The 18680-nt window shown below is 43.4% G+C and overlaps 1 protein-coding gene across 1 annotated transcript in view; it reads right to left on the minus strand.

The window, feature by feature from the left end:
• The window catches only part of LOC117972121 (cytochrome P450 2K1-like), a 37675-nt gene that overhangs the window by 5022 nt on the left and 13973 nt on the right, over positions 1-18680 (minus strand). Inside the window, exons 10-13 of the mRNA XM_059000495.1 lie at positions 15332-15409; positions 4136-4301; positions 3140-3289; positions 2574-2734 (exon numbers count right to left, since the gene is read on the minus strand). Of these exons, the coding sequence (XP_058856478.1) occupies positions 2574-2734; positions 3140-3289; positions 4136-4301; positions 15332-15409 (555 nt within the window). The remainder of the gene's footprint in view (positions 1-2573; positions 2735-3139; positions 3290-4135; positions 4302-15331; positions 15410-18680) is intronic.

Consider the following 18680-nt stretch of genomic DNA (forward strand, 5'->3'; position numbering starts at 1 on the left):
GATGTCGGGGTAAAACAGAAACAGGGTCAGTTCTCAAAGAAAGTAAATAAAAAGTCACTCCTCAACCACAATCCTCCGTGCACAAAAATGTGCTCTTCTGGTCCAGGGATCGTAGTGCGTGCGCTGTGTTGTGCTGTGCTGTGCTGTGCTGTGCTGTGCTGTGAGGGGCGTGCTCTGGGGTTCGTATTGGCTTGGTAGCTACAGCCTCCCGTCCTCCGGCTCCTCTGCGAACACAAAACAAACACGTAATACAAAAACATACACCAGCTCCGGCCGGTCGTTTCAGTGTCTCAGCGCAAGGGGAGGTTTTGACGTAGCTGCTTCCCCTTTGTACCCAGCAAACTCCTCCCTGCAGCCAACGCGTCGCCATGGTTTCTCCAATAGAGGGCTGCCCCGCAGCTGACCACAATGGAATCGTCCTGAGTACTTGCAGCTAGCTATAACTGATCTGGATAAAATGGAGCTACGTTTTAAAAACAGAAAGCTTAATGGTTAAAAGTAACACCACTTATTTTTTTAATTAATAAAATTAGTTGACCACGGTGTATTTCTTTAAATATGTATATCTTTAAAAATATATAAAAATAACATTACACCGCGGTATGACGATAACCTCGGTATATTTGAGGGTTTTCATACCGTCAAAATGTAATATCGTGACACCCTAGTATGTTATCTACAATGTATGCATTTATGCTGTGGAGGTATTCAGGATTAAATAAGTTGAAGTAACCCACATGTTTTAAAATAAGTAATTCCAGTCAAAAGTGGAACTGAAAATACTTTTGCTATGGCTAAGTGTATTGGACTAGTCCCGGGGAGGGGCTAGTGTGGGCAAAGGTACATACACCGGGGCTGGCTCATTCAAAGGGGAGAGGTGACAGATTCTGGCTGGAGGAGTCTAGCTCAGAGAGGTCTGAAAGTTACAGTCCTGTGTGCCCACGGTTTGATCTTATAAATAGATGGATTTAAGTCTATGTTTTTTTTTTTTGTTTGTTTGTTTGTTTATTTGTTTGAAATGTTGTATTTTTTTCAGGCCCAAAAGTATTTTCAATTGCTTCTCCTGTCTGCTTCCTGCAATACATCAGCCACTTAACTACACTATCTGACAGACCGTTTCTTTATCAATATTACTTTTTGGATTGGAAAAGCAAGTGAAGTATGCTATACTTGTGACAAGTCCCTTATTCACATTGCTAAAATGGAAAATAAAATTGCAGTTTTTTTTATAAACTTGTGTGGTTGCTGACTCTTTTCCTCACCAGTGTCGTGTCAAATTTATGACAATGTGATTCCTGAACTACAATACCCCCTCAAATCACACCATCGTAATCTATCAATCTGTTTGTACCACTTAAATCGCACAGAAATGAGAAATTATGATGCAAGGCCACAGACTGCGACTAAATGCATATCACATGCTTTCGTAAACTGCAGTGCGAGAAGGATTGGAACTATTTGATTGAATACAAATCCTTGTAAGCACAGAGAGGTGCTGTATTAACATCAGCAGACTACGGGAACCCAAGTTTCTGGCAACCGTCGTGATGGTGACCAAACCTGTGTGCTGTTGTGTAAAAATGTAGCTTAACATTAACAGTTACATTTAAGAAATGTAGAACAAGAAAAAAACAAACAAACAAAAAAAAACACACACTTGAGGTTTGTGTGTTGCACACCTGCCATTAACAAAATGCCCTGGAAACTAATTAACGAATGGCTGTAATGCAAATTATCAGTTCAATTACCGTATTCCTTCCAATTTAACACGCCCTCAAATTTAAGACGCAGCCCAAATTCCCTGCCCTCAATTTGACGAAAAAAGAAATCAAATAAAATATGCATTGACAAAGATACAGCCTCAATTACGCATATGGAGGCAGTTTGCTGTCGTCTACTGTCACACAGAGCATTACAATTATGTGCTTGTAACAAGGGGGGTTTGTTACACACGCAGATCTTCACTGTACAAGACTGAGGCAGACACTGAACAAGACACAGACATTGGGTGTTGACACGCCACACACCAGCAATGGTAGCCCTGTGTTACATTTAATGAAAAAGACAAAAGAAAGCTAAAATCAAAGCCACACAAATGGCCTCTCACTCCAGGACCCTACTACACTATGAAAACCTTCTCTATGCACGGTTTGAGATCAACCTCCCCTAAACTAACCTACTACTGGGCTCCCAGAGTCCGGGCCTCTTCACACGGCCTTGCAGTTTAAGGGTTCTGAAGTTCTCTCCATGGAGGGGACGCTCTCCTCCTCGATGTAAACAAGCTTTTGCTCAGCACCCGTTTGTGTAGCAATGGCCATGCAGCAGCAGCACTGAGCTGAAACGCAGACGCTTGTTGAGCTCTGCACAGCTTTCCTGGGCATGACCCCCTAGCCAATCCAAACCTCCCGGCCAGCTCAGTGCCGGCCAGCCCACCTGCTCAGTTAGTTGCTTAGCAACATGCCTTCACTGTTGTCTAAAACACTGTAGTTCGGTGAGATGTCATTAATGTGACTCCAGCTTTATAAAATCAGACCTGAATGCAGCAGACAGATGCTCTAATCACTACACTGTACCTGTGTCTTGGGGCTCACAAGCAGCTTCATGTTCCCATTCAGCATTCTTTGCAGATTCAGGAACTGTGCGTCGCTGTAGTCGAAGCGGTCTCCGAACACGATGGAGCAGATGATGTTGGAGACAGCAGAGTTGATGATGATTTGCGGGTCAAAGGGTTTTCCTTAGAGTGGGGGAACAAGAAAAGCCATCTGTAACTTCAAAAGCTTAATAAGAATCATAAGATAAAACTATAGAAACAAAGGCAAGTAGAAAAACGCTTCTGCTAGTGCCTTCTTCAGAAGAAAGTATTTTTATGGCACTACAAGAAAGCAGCCGAAACATTTGCCTACTTCCTTCTGAGGAAGGCACCAGCTGAAAAGTTAGTCTACTTGACTAAGTCACACCAGAAAAGAGCAGAGCAGAATGTGACACATAGACCGGACACAGATTTGTCAAAACTATAACAGGCTTGGGAGGAAACACACAGCTGCAGAATCTGGGTCTGGTCTGTTTTGTGGCCATGAGGGTTAACCCTTTATTATGAGGGTTAACCCTTTATTGTCTCTGCTCTTTGGTTGGTCGTCACCTTTGTGGGACTGGAAGACCTCCACCAGTCTCTGGGACTCCTCGATGATCCGGTCCTCAATGGTCTTCTTACCCATCCCTAAGGCTCGCAGAGTGGAGAGGGTGAATCGACACATCACCTTCCAGGATTCCCCCTTACCGAAGCCAACACCTGCAGGAAACATGAACACAGCACCATTGTTGCATCACTGTAGCGTTCCCACCATGAAACCAGCCTGAAACTCCAACTCATTCCAGTATCAACCTGGAGCTGCCTGCAGCCTGGTCCAAGACTACAATATATAACCTGATCTTATTACACAGAGATCAATGATCACCTATCATACATACTAGACTACTGGTCCCTCTGCAACATTCTGCCTGTAGTGGATGTAAGACATACAGCAGTAAGGACCACCACATAAAACAATGAGGTATTTCCTAAATCCTCTAGGGGCTGAGTGTGGCAGGGGGGCAGGTTAATGGTCACACTCAGCTTTGGTGCTTTAACATTCATCACAATGATACAAAGTGAATCTATACAAGAAAAATGCTTCAGTTAAGAGAATTGATGGAGTGTCAGCAAGAACAGGACAAGCTGAAAAAAGCTCATGAAAGTCTTCAAATTCATATATTTCTTTCCCAAAGAACTGATATTTAGGCATCAATTACTTTTTTTTCCCTATGAAATGCATATTAAATGTACTATATTTTCATTCACATTCAACATAAATGTACTACACCCAGTCCAGTAACAGGCTTTATAGACCTCTCTTACCATTCCCGCCTTTAGAGAATTTTTCTGTAATGTGCGACCCGAGGGTCAACTGGTGTCAAACATCTAATGCACCATTTCAATTTAAACGACAGAAGAAACCACAGCCTGGATGATTGGTGCTCTCCACAGAGAATTGGAATGGTAAATTAGCGCAAATCAACACCACTGACTCTCACCTGTGAACCAGCCATTCCTGCTGCAGTTCTGGATGAAGGGACTCTGGAGGCACGTCTCTCTTACCTTTTCCGCCTCTAGAGAGATTATCTGTAATGTGTGTCTGGCCTCTCTCTGAGAAGTCGTCTGCTTGGGTTACTAGAGCCTCCTTGACCGCCTCATAGCCTGTCAAAACCACATACTTCTTGGGACCCATGTGGAAGGTGAACACATTGCCGTACGTCTCCGAGAGCTGAAGTGAGAAGAGGAGGAACGATGACTCTCAAAGCATTAGCAGGGAAGCTTTTCTACTTGTTACAACTTCACATTTAAATGGCAAGTTCCACTCATTACAGTGGTGCAGCATCAGTAGTGAATTAATAAAATGTGTGCCGTGCACTACCAACATTTCTGTGCTGCTCCCAGAACTCTTCCTCTCTTTGGATGCTGCTCTGCCTAAACATTTGTAAAGCGCTTGTAAGATATCTTCCCGTCGTTCCAGTGAGGATGACAGGGATTTTCCTCTCTGCCAGCCTGTTGCTCTCATGTTAGTCATGTGTGTGCTGCTCAGAATCTCCTTTGGCTAGAGCTACGAATTCTTGTGTTTTTCTGAAGTCAGCAGCTGGTTGAACCGTGAGGCAGAGGTACCTTCAGTTTTTATAATTTTTGTATGATCCACCATGAAACAATTGCCAGGTAGCTAAGCTTTTTAAAAATGTATTTTGCATGAGCATTGTGACATTTGCATTTATCAATGTGACATTTCAAATTCTTACATGAAATACCATACTACTATTATGGCTTCCAGTAGACTTTTGCAAAAGCATTTTGTAGTTTCTTTGATTACATGATCTTAATATATAAAGAAGAAGTTTTTCTGTCTGTTCCTTTATGCATTCTGACCCCGCAGGAGCCACTGCAACCAAACTTTGCATGGCTTCCTCTTTCATCCAAGGGAAGGTCAAGGGCTATGTTTGGAGGCAATGCAACATGTTTAAGACTCTTGCACAGCTGTGGATTAAAAGATATCGACAAAACCAAAAAAATATATCAATAAAAAGAAAAAATTGTGTTTATATATATTATATTATATATATATATATATATATATATATATATATATATATATATATATATATATATATATATATATATATATGCTAAGAACCTTGGAGTCACCCTGGACCCCTGCCTCTCTTATTCCCAGCACATCTCCACTCTGGCACGCACTTGCCGATTCTTCCTGAGCAACATCCGAAGAATCCGACCCTTCCTCACCAACTATGCTACCCAGCTCCTGGTCCAGGCCCTGGTACTCTCCCGCCTAGACTACTGCAACTCCCTCCTGGCTGGCCTCCCTGCGTCCGCCACCCGTCCGCTCCAGCTCATCCAGAACTCTGCTGCCCGCCTAGTGTTCTCTCTGCCTCGCTTCGCCCACGCTACTCCACTACTCCGCTCGCTCCACTGGCTCCCGATCACCGCTCGCATCCAGTTCAAGACTCTTGTACTAGCCTACAGATGCCTGGCTACCTCCAGACCCTCATCTCTCCCTACACCCCCACTCGACCTCTCCGCTCCGCCTGCACTAGAAGACTAGCTCTACCACCGCTACGCTCCCCTGCCTCCAAAGCCCGCTCCTTCTCCACCCTTGCTCCGCAGTGGTGGAATGACCTTCCTACAGATGTCAGGACTGCCCAGTCCCTGACCACATTCCGGCGCCTCCTTAAGACTCACCTCTTCAAAGAGCACCTGTAGAACTCCTCTGTTTGTATCCTGGGACACTATCACCCTTCATGTAAATGTGCTTTATTTTGCTCTTATCAGCCCCTATTTTACTGCATTTAATCCTGTACTTCAGAATACTGTAATCTGCCAAGTTTTTAACCTGTAGTACTTTGTATTTAATCACATCCTGATGTAACTATCACTATTTAATCATATCCTGATGTAACTATCACTATTACCTTAAAAGTACGACCCAGGACACAAGAAATGGAGTTTTCAAGCGCCTTCGCGCTATTATTTTAATAAACACACAAAAATTAAACAAAACGAAACAAAACACCTAGCTCCGTTTTGAGCACTAACTAAACGTTTCATGCAGGTCCCTGACAAGCTCGCAGGACGGCTAAGCCGTTTACCCGTCATAAAAACCAAAACCACACAGGTTTAACACAGCACTTACACTTTGACAGCTCGGAAGCAGAGCACCTCATCTGCCTCCTTCTACTCAGCAGCCACGTACAGCCAAGCTGCACGTCTTATATACCCTGCACCTGACATTAATTTACAATAAATTTCAGTTGCGGGTGATAATTAAACAATAAACAAATAACAAAATAATAAAACAATTAAACAAAATGTGCATACGCACATGTTTTCTTCAGGGAGGACACTAACCCCCTCCCTGATGTGTTACACATCCTCCCCCTCAAGTGTGCAACACTGATCGGCCATTCCAAGGCCACCCCCTCCCCTAAAACACAACCACCCACCCTCGAGTCCACAAATGTCAATTTTCGCCCTCTTGCACGGGCGGGCTTAAGGGTGGGTCGGTTCCTCCGGCGCATCCAGGAAGGGACCTTGAACCGGCGACATGGGACCCCACCGGGCTGACAGGAGCGACCGAAGCGACGGCTGGGGAACAGGCGGCTGCAGCAGCGGGCAGAGGTCTTCACCTGGGGACGGGCGCAGCGATGTCCGATCACCCAGGGGGAGCTTAGCGGCGAACAGGGGGAGCACTAGCGACGTCTGGCAGCAGCCCAGCGACGTCTGGGTGCTTGGGGAGAGCGGAGTAGGGAACCAGGGGCAGAACTGTGGCCGATGGTGCAGACTCCTGGGCTCCAGGCCAAGCGCAGGGAGGTCTAGGAAGACCGGCAGGGTGTCCAGGAGCAAGGGGCAAGGGACCGCACTGACCAGCGCCGGATCCTCTTCCGGTGTTGTGGGCTGGAGCTGTGGTGGAGGTGCGGTGCTCACCTCCTCTGGCTCCGGGACGGTCTCTTCCTCCTGTTCTCCCTGCCGCAGCTCCTCTGGTGCAGGCGATTCCGCGGTTTCTCTCGCCGGCACCGCCTCTTCTGCCTGTTCCCACTTTTGGAGCAGCAGCTCCAATTCTGTCGGCTCCCGTTCTTTTATTTCTAACGGGGGCCACCCAAACTCTCTCTCCCATCTCTCAGTCTGCTCTATTTGAGCAGCAGTATTGCGGTTGAGCATTGCAATTAATTCTTCGATACTCTCCATTTCGTTTTGGGTCGTAGGGGCGCCCACACTTTCTGACACCATATGTAACGGCCCGGCACTCACACGGGTTCGTTGCCCCTTTAAAAGTACGACCCAGGACACAAGAAATTGAGTTTTCAAGCGCCTTCGCGCTATTATTTTAATAAACACACAAAAATTAAACAAAACGAAACAAAACACCTAGCTCCGTTTTGAGCACTAACTAAACGTTTCATGCAGGTCCCTGACAAGCTCGCAGGATGGCTAAGCCGTTTACCCGTCAAAAACCCAAACCACACAGGTTTAACACAGCACTTACACTTTGACTGCTCGGAAGCAGAGCACCTCATCTGCCTCCTTCTACTCAGCAGCCACGTACAGCCAAGCTGCACGTCTTATATACCCTGCACCTGACATTAATTTACAATAAATTTCAGTTGCGGGTGATAATTAAACAATAAACAAATAACAAAATAATAAAACAATTAAACAAAATGTGCATACGCACATGTTTTCTTCAGGGAGGATACTAACCCCCTCCCTGATGCGTTACAATATATATATATATATATACATAACTAATTTAAGTAACATTATAAAGTTGGTGTTTCAATTAGGTGAGGTAGTGTGTCATTAGTACCGGGGAGTGTGGTTCATTTTGAATAGAGGTTGATTTGCAATTTGATTGGTCTCCACACAGCTTCCTGTAGTGGTGTGATCCTATTGAAGTGTGTGAAAGTATTGCATTGCTTTAATACTGTCCGTAGCACTGTTACCAGTTCCCTTGCAAAGTGAGGTTGGAGCGAGGGGAGGCCTGCGCCGAGACGCTGTTGGAATAGATCCGAACCTAGCAGTACTCTAGAAGACGCGCCATCTACTAGCCAGGTCTGTACCTGGTCAGGTACAGGTGTCGTTGTCCATCAGATCAACAGTACGAAGGTCACTCTGAAATCAGGACTTAAAGGATGTGTTACAATAAGAATACCTCTTAAGAAAGGGGAACAAGACTAAAAGGCTAAAATATGCACAACAGTCAAAGGTGCTTTGGACTGTTGATGAATGGACAACGACACCTCTGCCTTCTTCCATTTTAATTTTAGTAAAGATAACAAATTTATCCTTTCCGATAAATTTTACCTTTCCGTCCTATTACCCTAATAAAACCGATTTAGAGACCTGATAAGTCACACAAGCCCGAAGGGCCAGAGCAGCACAGTTATGCGTATTTTCTAACCACTCTGGGGTAACCCCTAAACAGCAAAATTATTAGCAATGCACAAGCACAGAAACAAAAAACACTCCGAAGTTCATAACTAAATCAACAGTTTATTATGTTGGTCAGGATAAATGCACCATGCTGGATTTTACCACAGCGCTCAACACCTCTGATTACAATGCACACGAGTAACTTTGCAGACACACATTTGGCAATCCATTTTTACACAATTTTAACCCCTTTTTATACAAGCTTAAAACCACAGTGTCCTACCACTTCCAGGGAGGGAGAGTGCACGCTTCAAATCAGCACTTCCCTAAATAGCAGCACACATTTCTCCGTCTACACAGAATACAGGAATCCAGGGAAAATAACTATTTTTACTAAACAGGAACTGGCAGGCAAAACAGCACTCAGCAACAGCAAGAGCAACTCCACAAGGCTTACCACACTACTTACATACAACATGAGCACAATATTTTTAGGATGTAGTTTAAGTTCTAGTTAGAAAGCGGGTCCGTGTTTTCTACCCACCTATAAAGCAAATACATGTTTTCACTGGGCCAGCTCCCTGTTGTGAAGGGAGGCGAATACAGAAAGACAATTTCAGGAGTCAAAGGAAATTGTGTGAAAAACACCCCTATGAAAATGAACTAGATTGCAACATTTTCTACCTTTAAATATATAGCAAAATATATACAATATATTACCCAACTTAACATATATTTAATACTCATCCCAAAATATATAAACGAGCTGAAACAAATGCTTACATTTATTTTAAATATAAGCAATATCACACAGAAACAGACACAACACAAAGTCTTATTTCTGCAGTGGCAGGATTTAAACACATTACCTGTTTAATTACATCTCTTTTTTTACTTTCTTGTTTTCTATTACATTCCCACCCGTTTTCTTTTCGTTTTTCTCTCAGTAGCCTATTAGCTGTGATCTCCTGGAAAATGTGCCAGTGGCTACCTGCAAGTGTTGTCCATCCATAATTAAATACTGTACTACACCTGCCACTTGCTCGTATCCAACTTGGCAATTGCTCTTATTTAAAAAAAACTGCCCTTAAACTGATTTACGCATAGCAATCCAAACTGTTGATTGATCGATCTGCAGGGTTTTATACTACTGTATAAGGGTCTATTATCGTTGTTGATTAAATTATACAGGTATTTGTTTAGTATCTGGCGGTTATATACCGTACTGTAGCCTGCTGCAGATGTGAACTATACCTTGAATAACCGCTGGGTGTTTCCCATTGATGTACCTTGGAAAGCTCCATATTGCGCTTTGAATACATTTTATTTCTGCACGCTCAGAACGGACTGTGCGAAACGTTTCGAAAATGGCAAAAAATGAGCGTTTGTGCATAATGGTCATTTGTGCCGCACGTAACCCTGTGTGCAGACCTTTCGAATATCCAGGCCAAAGAATTTAATTTCTCACCTTCAATTTATTATTATCATTTAGCAGACGCCTTTATCCAAAGCAACTTACAGAGACTAGGGGGTGAACTATGCATCAACAACAACTGCAGCTGCATTCACTTACAATAGGACTTCGGTTTTATGTCTTATCCCAATTTATATGCCTTATTATGCCTTATTCCCTGTGCATGTTCTTCTTGGCTGATATATTAAAATATATGATGAAAACAAAAACAGTTATCAGTAACAGCAGCAAGTAGCTCATTTGCATATAGAGGCTCAAAGGACGCTGGGACTGCAGGGTTTTGAAGAAAATGTCTATTGTCTGTTAAAATGCTGTTAATTGTTGTGTTATGGTTATTGTTCATTGTATGTTGTTACAGCGAGTGTTTTTATTGGGAAGCGGTGTGTGTTATCAAGTACAGTGGCCCTGAAGTACAAAACAAAAAACAAAAAGTATGCCAAAAAGCATCAAAAGAAACTTACCACTATTGCAACACATTTATTTAAAAAAAAAAATAAGGTATATAAATGATGGACACTGACGAAATGTTTTTTTTGTTTGTTTGTTTTTTTAATCACTCGATCATTCATCCTTGACCATGACACGCTTGAGTGACTATGACTGAAGCATATGCACTTAATCACCTAATTAGTGAGACAGTTGATTGGACACTGGATATGGAGCGATTTCAGCTGTTGAATTGCAAGCTTGAATAAAAGCAATAAAGAAAATCACAGAAAAAAAACAATATGCCACGTCTGTCAAGAGAGCAGTGCCTTCGTGCAATCGGCATGTTGGAGGCTGGACTAGGGCAGCGTGCTGTGGCTCACCGTCTTGAGTGCTCACAGCCAGCTATATCAAACCTGGCGAGACGGTATAACCAGACACACTCTGTCAATGACAGGCCACAAACTGGAAGATCACCTGCCCAAGATCGGCAGATCATTTTGCAGCATCTTCGTGATATCAATTGTTAATCAGCACAATAAAAAGTCACTGCACCTGCTCTAAATTAGATTGTCATGTTTCAATCACATCTAGTGAATTTTCTACAAATATAAATGTGCTAAGTTTTTTTGATGCTCAGTATATATAGTGTCTTTTAAAAGTAGTGTGCATTGTTTGTATGAAGCGCTAACCTTTTTAATGCATGCCATTCAAAAATGTATAACCCGACATTGTGCTTTAAAAGCATCCTGTTTGCTACTGTGCATGTATGTATTGTGATAAAGTGCGGGGTAAAGTGATGGAGGGCAGGTACATAGGGCCACGCCTGGAAAGAAGCATATACCCTTTCTGACCACTGATATAAGAAATGCAGTTCAGGGAGATAATGGCGGCGGGCTAAAAGACTACATTTCCCAAGGGGCTTGGAGTGGCTAGATTACAGGAGAATGGGTTGCACCTGTGCTTAATTAATGATGAGTATTTAAACACCCTACCTGAGGGGTTCTTTGGTAATGTGGGGCTAATGTCTGTGAACAACAGAGGAGACTGGAGTGGAGGAAAAATTAATAATGGTAATAACGACAACTATTGTAGGTTGTGTGTATCGGTTGGAGTTTGTTTTGAAAACCAGCAAGCAGCTTAGCTGCCTGGGTGACAGTTAGGGTAAACGGCTGTTGTATTAGTAAGTTCTCCAAAAAAAGAAGATAGAGTTTTATTTTGTTTTGTCATTTTTGTTTTAAAAATTGGTGACTCTGTGTCCCTTTGACAGGACACAGTAAAACTAATACACATACAGGTCCCGCCCTGTTTAGACCTTATTTCTGTTGTCTGAGTTTAATTGCAACACCACACTAGAGGACTGCTGTGAAAGACCTGCTGAGTACTGTGGTAAATAACACCCCACGTTGCTACAGTATGTATATATTTCACAATACATTTTCCAGTATATTTTAAATATATTGTAACAATGCCCTTTGGCATGTTTCCACCCTTTAAAATACTCGACCCAGACACAGAACTGCAAGTTTAGCGCAGTGCACACTTTTATTCACAAATAAACAAACACAAAACAAAAATCTAACTCCCAAAAAACTAAACTCTTCTTCACTCTTAAACCCACTGGACGGCTGAGATGTTAACCAGCCAAAAACACTTGTTTTACACCATTTACAAGTTTAACAAGGTTCACACAGTACCTTTTACTTTTGACCACTCAGGTCAGGTCTGCTCTGCACATCGCTTTTCCTCCTTCAGCACTGTGTATAGGTTTTCCACTGCCTTTATCCAGGGCTTAATCAGCCTCCGATGCTCCACCTTAAGATGGAGCCCAATGATTCCACTCTGGTGCCAGATAACCCCATGGCATTCTGGGGAATGTAGTCCTGCAGCACCCTCCTGGACTACATCTTATCACCCCCCTACTCTGCCACAATATCTACAGTCTACAGCTGCATATATTTAATATACTACAACATATATTGGTATATTTTTCCATATACAAAGTACATATATAAATATATGTAAGAATATATTGTCTCATATTACCTTATATTTCACAATATTTTTCCAAACAAAAAATATATGAAAAGGGCTATAATTTGTATATGGCAAAAATATTAAATATATTATAACACACATTATGAAATATATGACAATATATTGAGGTTAATATATTATAAAATACATTTCATAAGGGCACTATTATCCACTTACTGCATTAAAGTTTGAAGTTCTAGATTGATTTACAAACCCCATGACAGGTCCAAGGTCCTTGCTATGATTTTTAACTCGGATGCTCCAGTGCAAGTCATTGATTTTCTATTCCAGGACACAGAAGCTGTTAAAGGAGGACTAACCATGGTTTTACAATCTGTTCTCTTGCTTCTTATTCCATTATCAGTTCATGTATTCTTGTAGTGACGATCTCTTGGCTCTTCATATTTTATTATAGTTTTTATATGAATTTGGTATATGGGTCACTCCATGAATGTGATTTAGAAGTTCTTCTATAGTGTTGTCTTTGAGATATCTACATAATGTCTGCAAGCAAAATCTTCATATTCAAATGGGGGACACTCAGTGTTTATTTCTATTTACATGAAGAAAAATGGTCTCCCATACATACCCTGAATAATGATATCTGACATAGATTCATTGCAGCATATAAAGAAATAAAGCTAATCACAAGTCAAGAGTCTTCAATAAATCTAAGCTAGAATAAAGGTTTATAATAATAATAATAATAATAATAATAATAATAATAATAATAATAATAAAACTGTTTTATTCCTACAATATCATATTTGATTACTTACACCTGGCTTGGTAAAAAAAAAACATTTAAATCAGGGGTCTCCAATCCTGGTCCTGGGGGGCCGATGTACCACCTGCTTTTAGTTCCAACTGTACCCTAAATTAATTAAATGGACCAATTAAGCTTCTAAGAAGCACTTAATTGGACCAGGATTGGAGACCCCTGGTTTCAATGAATAAATATCTGTCCTTCCCTATTTCAGTTGCTTGTGGATTTAACGTGGAACCTTTTTATTTCTGGTTGACATGAATGTAATTGATGGTGTTTATTAAAGAGAGGACACTGAGCGGAGGGTCTGGGCTGCACAGTAGAGAAGAAAGGAGAGAGCCGTGCAGGAACACTGTAGAAGCAGGACCCGTGTTGAATGAATTGTGAGTAATAAGAAGGTGGCACTGAGTCAAGAAACTGCACAGACACAAGGATGTGGGGACCCTTACTGAGCACAGGGAGGCTCAGCTGCAGTAGAAGCACCGGCGACAGTGCTAGTGTAGGTCTGGCTCTGGATTACAAATACATTATTGTGAAGACAGCACCATAAACGTTGCTTTAATTCAGGCCTGTGCCCAGGGGAGCTGCGGAAGGCTTGTCATTTGTTTGTTTTCTAGTTGTTCATTTGTTTGAGTGAATCTGTGCCAGAACTAGTGCTGGGACAAACACACAGCTGGAAATGCATTCGGTACCCAAAATGCCCATGTTCGTATCCGTTCATATAACAGAATTATAAATGACTAAAAGATATCCTAAATAAAAGAAATAAATGCATAAACACCATCTGAATAACTAATACTCATACTGTACAGAAGAGTGCGTCTCTCGTTTCTTTAAAAGGTAATTTGATGTGAAACCTGGTTTATTTTAATCCTTGAGGGATTTTCTTTAACTGTAGTATGTTATGAATAATACTTTTGTTTTCTAGCTAATTCAGAATCAAATTATATTTACCAATGCATTTGCTGCATGCTCGTTTATTTTGTGTTTTTGTTCTATACTTCTCTATTTTGCTATGCTTTCACTGTACTTCACTACACGTCTGTTTTTACCATTGTAACAATTGTGTAAAGGAATTACTATATTACACATTCATATTTCAGATCAGATTTGGGCATGATATTCCTCCTCCTGTCTGCATGTTAGATTTATTTTCAGATGTTATGGGCACTAAGACAGGGCAAATCGTACTTAGGCTGCTTCAGTACTTTGCATGCGAAAATATCCTGCGTTTACCGAAACCTTCAATCCATGTATACAGTTGTATTCTAATTAGACTTTCTATCGTTAATCATGTAAACACAAAAGTGACGTTTTAAGAACATCAGCTTTGTCATGTAAACTTATTTTTTGTTACAACGAGGATACAGGTTGCCTGGTTACTATCTGGCCACCTCTCGCGATAACATGACAGACTTGTCCAGCTCACGTAATAACTCGATAAACTAAGGAAACTCTGTTGAAGCTATTTCTTTTTTTAGCCAACTTGCGTTGCGCCTTAACTAGAGTTTTGGAAAATTCGGGCTAACCCGGGAGCTCTTGAGTGCACTCGAGTTGCCATGACATCCGACACATTCTTTCCAGTGTCCAGCGCGCGCTTCTTTAACCTGTGCTGCACACCACCAGTCTGGCACAGGGCGAAATCGCACACTGTATGCCACACTCTGATTGGTGGAAGGATTACTGGTGATCCAATCCAAACCGACAATAAAGCTAAAATAAATTCCACTCCAAAATGCCCCGTTATACGGTATGTAAAAGAAGATATTGAAAGTAAGGCTGGTGTTTCTTATGCGGTTCACTTAAAACCGGACATTAGGGCGTCCGGGTTTGTTAATTCCTGCCACCCGGACACACAGACGCAATTCCCGGACTGTCTGGGTCAAACCCGTACAGGTGGGAACCCTATCAACGCCGAACGCGTGCATGCATGTTCTTGTCAGTCTGTATGTTACGCATTTTACATTGTACATTTACAGGTGTCATTGCTAAAGGAACCAAAAACAGATGCCTACAATACTTCTAAAATATCTAAACTTAAGGCCAATAAAATGTTTTTCAATTTCTAAAGCCTTGATGTTAAATCAGTAAAAACCTACCCAAACTACCCACTTTAATCCTGATCTTAATGCCCTGCCTGGTCCCCAGTGCCACTCACCTTACTCAGCGTTTTGTGTGGCTGGTGCAGGTCCAAAATGTTCAGCTTCCCAATAACAGGTAGAGCCGGCGGGCCGGGGGGGGGGAGTTGTAATTAGACGACTTGGAGGATTTCGAGTAAAAGTATAAAAATATAAAACCAGTTAAAACTAAAGCCAGAGACACCGTGGCGGTGTGTGCTAGGAGCAGGCTAATCAGAGACATGTTTGTCAGGCACACAGACACCTGGGCTCTCTGTTAATTAGCTCAGCGTTCAGAATAACGCTCCTGGGTTTGGGCAGTGTTTAAATAGAGCAGCACACACAGTGGGCGTGGCTTCAGAAGGACTTCATCAAGGTAAAAGTTGTTGATTTTTTGGAATAATTTGCAGCATTATAATATTCTGAGAATGTTGGGTAAACAGGTAAGATTTTTTGCTGTTGATGTTCTGCTTTACTTTTCAAACCCTTATGACATGGAGCAGGATATTATTATATACCTAATGCATCTAGGAATAATGTGTTGGTAAATACCATATTCATAAAATGAAATGGTTAGAAAATAAAACACATTTTATTATGTTTAAAAAAAGAAATGCAGAGATACATCTACACCATCAATTGCTTGAATAAAAAAGCAAAAAATACATGATATCTTTAATGTATTTACAAAATAATACAGTTGAGTTATAATACCCTGGGAATGCTTGTATAGTTAATGTAATGCACGGAGCTTGTAATAATACAGTTGAGTTATAATACCCTGGGAATGCTTGTATAGTTAATGTAATGTACAGAGCTTGTAATAATACAGTTGAGTTATAATACCCTGGGAATGCTTGTATAGTTAATGTAATGTACAGAGCTTGTAATAATACAGTTGAGTTATAATACCCTGGGAATGCTTGTATAGTTAATGTAATGTACAGAGCTTGTAATAATACAGTTGAGTTATAATACCCTGGGGGTGCTTGTATAGTTAATGTAATGTACAGAGCTTGTAATTGTTATTATTTATTTCTTAGCAGACGCCCTTATCCAAGGCGACTTACAGTCGAAAGCAAATATATTTCAAGTATCACAGTACAAGTAATAATACAATTAAGAGCAAGATAAATACAATGACTTTGGTTCAAGCAAGTACAAGTGTGACAAAATACAATTCAATGATACAGCAGATAAGTGTCAGTGATAGTTACATCAGGATATGATTAAATACAAAATACTACAGATTAAACACTTGGCAGATTACAGTACTCTGACGTACAGGATTAAATGCAGTAAAATAGGGGGCAGATAAGAGCAAGTAAAGCGCATTTAAGGAAGGGTGATAAGTGTCCCAGGGGAAGAACAGAGGAGTTCTACAGGTGTAATAATACAGTTGAGTTATAATACCCTGGTGTGACAGTCTGGCTCGCAGTGGTGACGTCACGGACCAGGAAGTAGAAACCAAAACAATGGATGGGCAGTTGAAGCTGAGTGCAACGGCACTCAGCGTATTTATTAATAAACAAAACAAAAGATTTAACCAAAACAACAAAACACAAAACAAAAAGGCACAAGGGCCAAACAAATAAACAAATACTGTTTAGCAGTCGTCTTTAACTGTCGTTATTTGTTTGCTCGCTCTCTCCGCTCCCCGTACTCTCCTCTGTACACTCCACCCCGAGTGCAGAGAGCGGCAGGTTTATATATTCTGGCTGAGGGATTAACTAGTTGTTAATTATCTTATTACCCCTCGGCCAGAGTCTGCACGCGTTTGGTAAGGATGCATGACTGTCAGCTAGTTAAATAATCAGTAGCTGATCAGCCATGGGGTTTTTAAATATAATAATAAAAGACGCAGCGCTTTTACCCGCGCCGCAAACAAAAATACAAATAATAATACATAGGGGCGGGACACTCCGCCACACATGCCCCCCCTTGTGCGCAGCACACATGGACTTTTCGGCCACCTCCCTCCTTAGTCCCCAAAGTCCCGGTTAGCAGTCCCGGCGCAGGAACAGGGGCGGCCACGGTGGGATGTCCTCCTCCCACCCAAACAACTGTAGCGTCCCAGTGGATGACGCACAGGCCAGTTCCTCTGGCCAGAAAAATTTTGGGGGTGGTTTCCAGACCTGCCCCCCCTTCTTCATGGCCGGCCACCCTTTCTCCTGCAACGAAATTGCTGCGGGGGAAGCTGGTCTCCTGACCTCCCCCCCCTTCTCCATGGCTGGCAGCTGCCCTTCACGGGGCTCCAGCCACAGTATTTCCTGCCGCAAAAGTGCGGCTGGGGGAGCTGGTCTCCTGACCTCCCCCCCCTTTTCCGTGGCCGGCAGCTCCCCTTCATGGGGCTCCAGCCACAGTATCTCCTGCCGCATGGCAGGACTGTTAGTGACCCCAGGCAAAACAGGACCCTCGGGAGGCGAAGGTAGCAGCTGCAGACCTTCGGCAGGCAATGGCAGCAGCAGCGGACCCTCGGGGGGCGACGGCCGCCGCAGTGAACCCTCGGGGGGCGATGGCAGCAGCAGCGGACCCTCGGGAGGCGACTACAGCAGCAGCGGACCCTCGGGAGGCGACGGCAGCAGCAGCAGCAGACCCACGGGAGGCGACGGCAGCAGCAGCAGCGGACCCTCGGGAGGTGAACTCGGGAGGGGAGCCCCTGGCCACGGAGGCGGCAGTGGGAGCTCCACTTCTCCCTCGTTCCCTGTAGCTGGTGGCTCTCCAGGCGATGTGGAGCAACAGGCAGCCCCAGGCGATGCGGAGCAACAGGCAGCCCCAGGCGATGCGGAGAAACAGGAAGCCCCAGGCGATGCGGAGAAACAGGCAGCCCCAGGCGAAGCAAGGCAGGCAACCTTGGGCGAAGCGAGGCAGGCATCCTTGAACGAACCGAGGCAGGCATCCCTGGGCAGTGCGAGGCAGGGCAGGAGCAGTCCTTCCCATGACGGTGGATGTGGAACCAGCAGGTATTCACCCTCTGCTAGTGGAGGTGGGAGGGGAAAGCAGTCCTCCCACGGCGGTTGAGGCAGAACCAGCAGGCATTCACCCTCTGCTGGTGGAGGTGGCGGAGGCAGAGGCAGCTCTTGCTGCTCTGCTCCTGGCGATGATGGAGACAGAAGCAGCTCCTGCTGCTCTGCTCCTGGTGGTGGTGGAGACAGAGGCAGCTCCTACTGCTCTGCTCCTGGTGGTGGTGGAGACAGAGGCAGCTCCTGCTGCTCTGCTCCTGGTGGTGGTGGAGACAGAGGCAGCTCCTGCTGCTCTGCTCCTAGTGCTGGAGATGGCAGCAATGGCTCCTCTCCCTCTGGCGTTGGAGACGGCAGCGATGGCTCCTCTCCCTCTGGCGCTGGAGACGGCAGCAATGGCTCCTCTCCCTCTGGCGCTGGAGAAGGCAGC

The sequence above is a fragment of the Acipenser ruthenus genome, chromosome 25 (assembly GCF_902713425.1).
Source record: "Acipenser ruthenus chromosome 25, fAciRut3.2 maternal haplotype, whole genome shotgun sequence".
In the NCBI taxonomy this organism is placed as follows: domain Eukaryota; kingdom Metazoa; phylum Chordata; class Actinopteri; order Acipenseriformes; family Acipenseridae; genus Acipenser; species Acipenser ruthenus.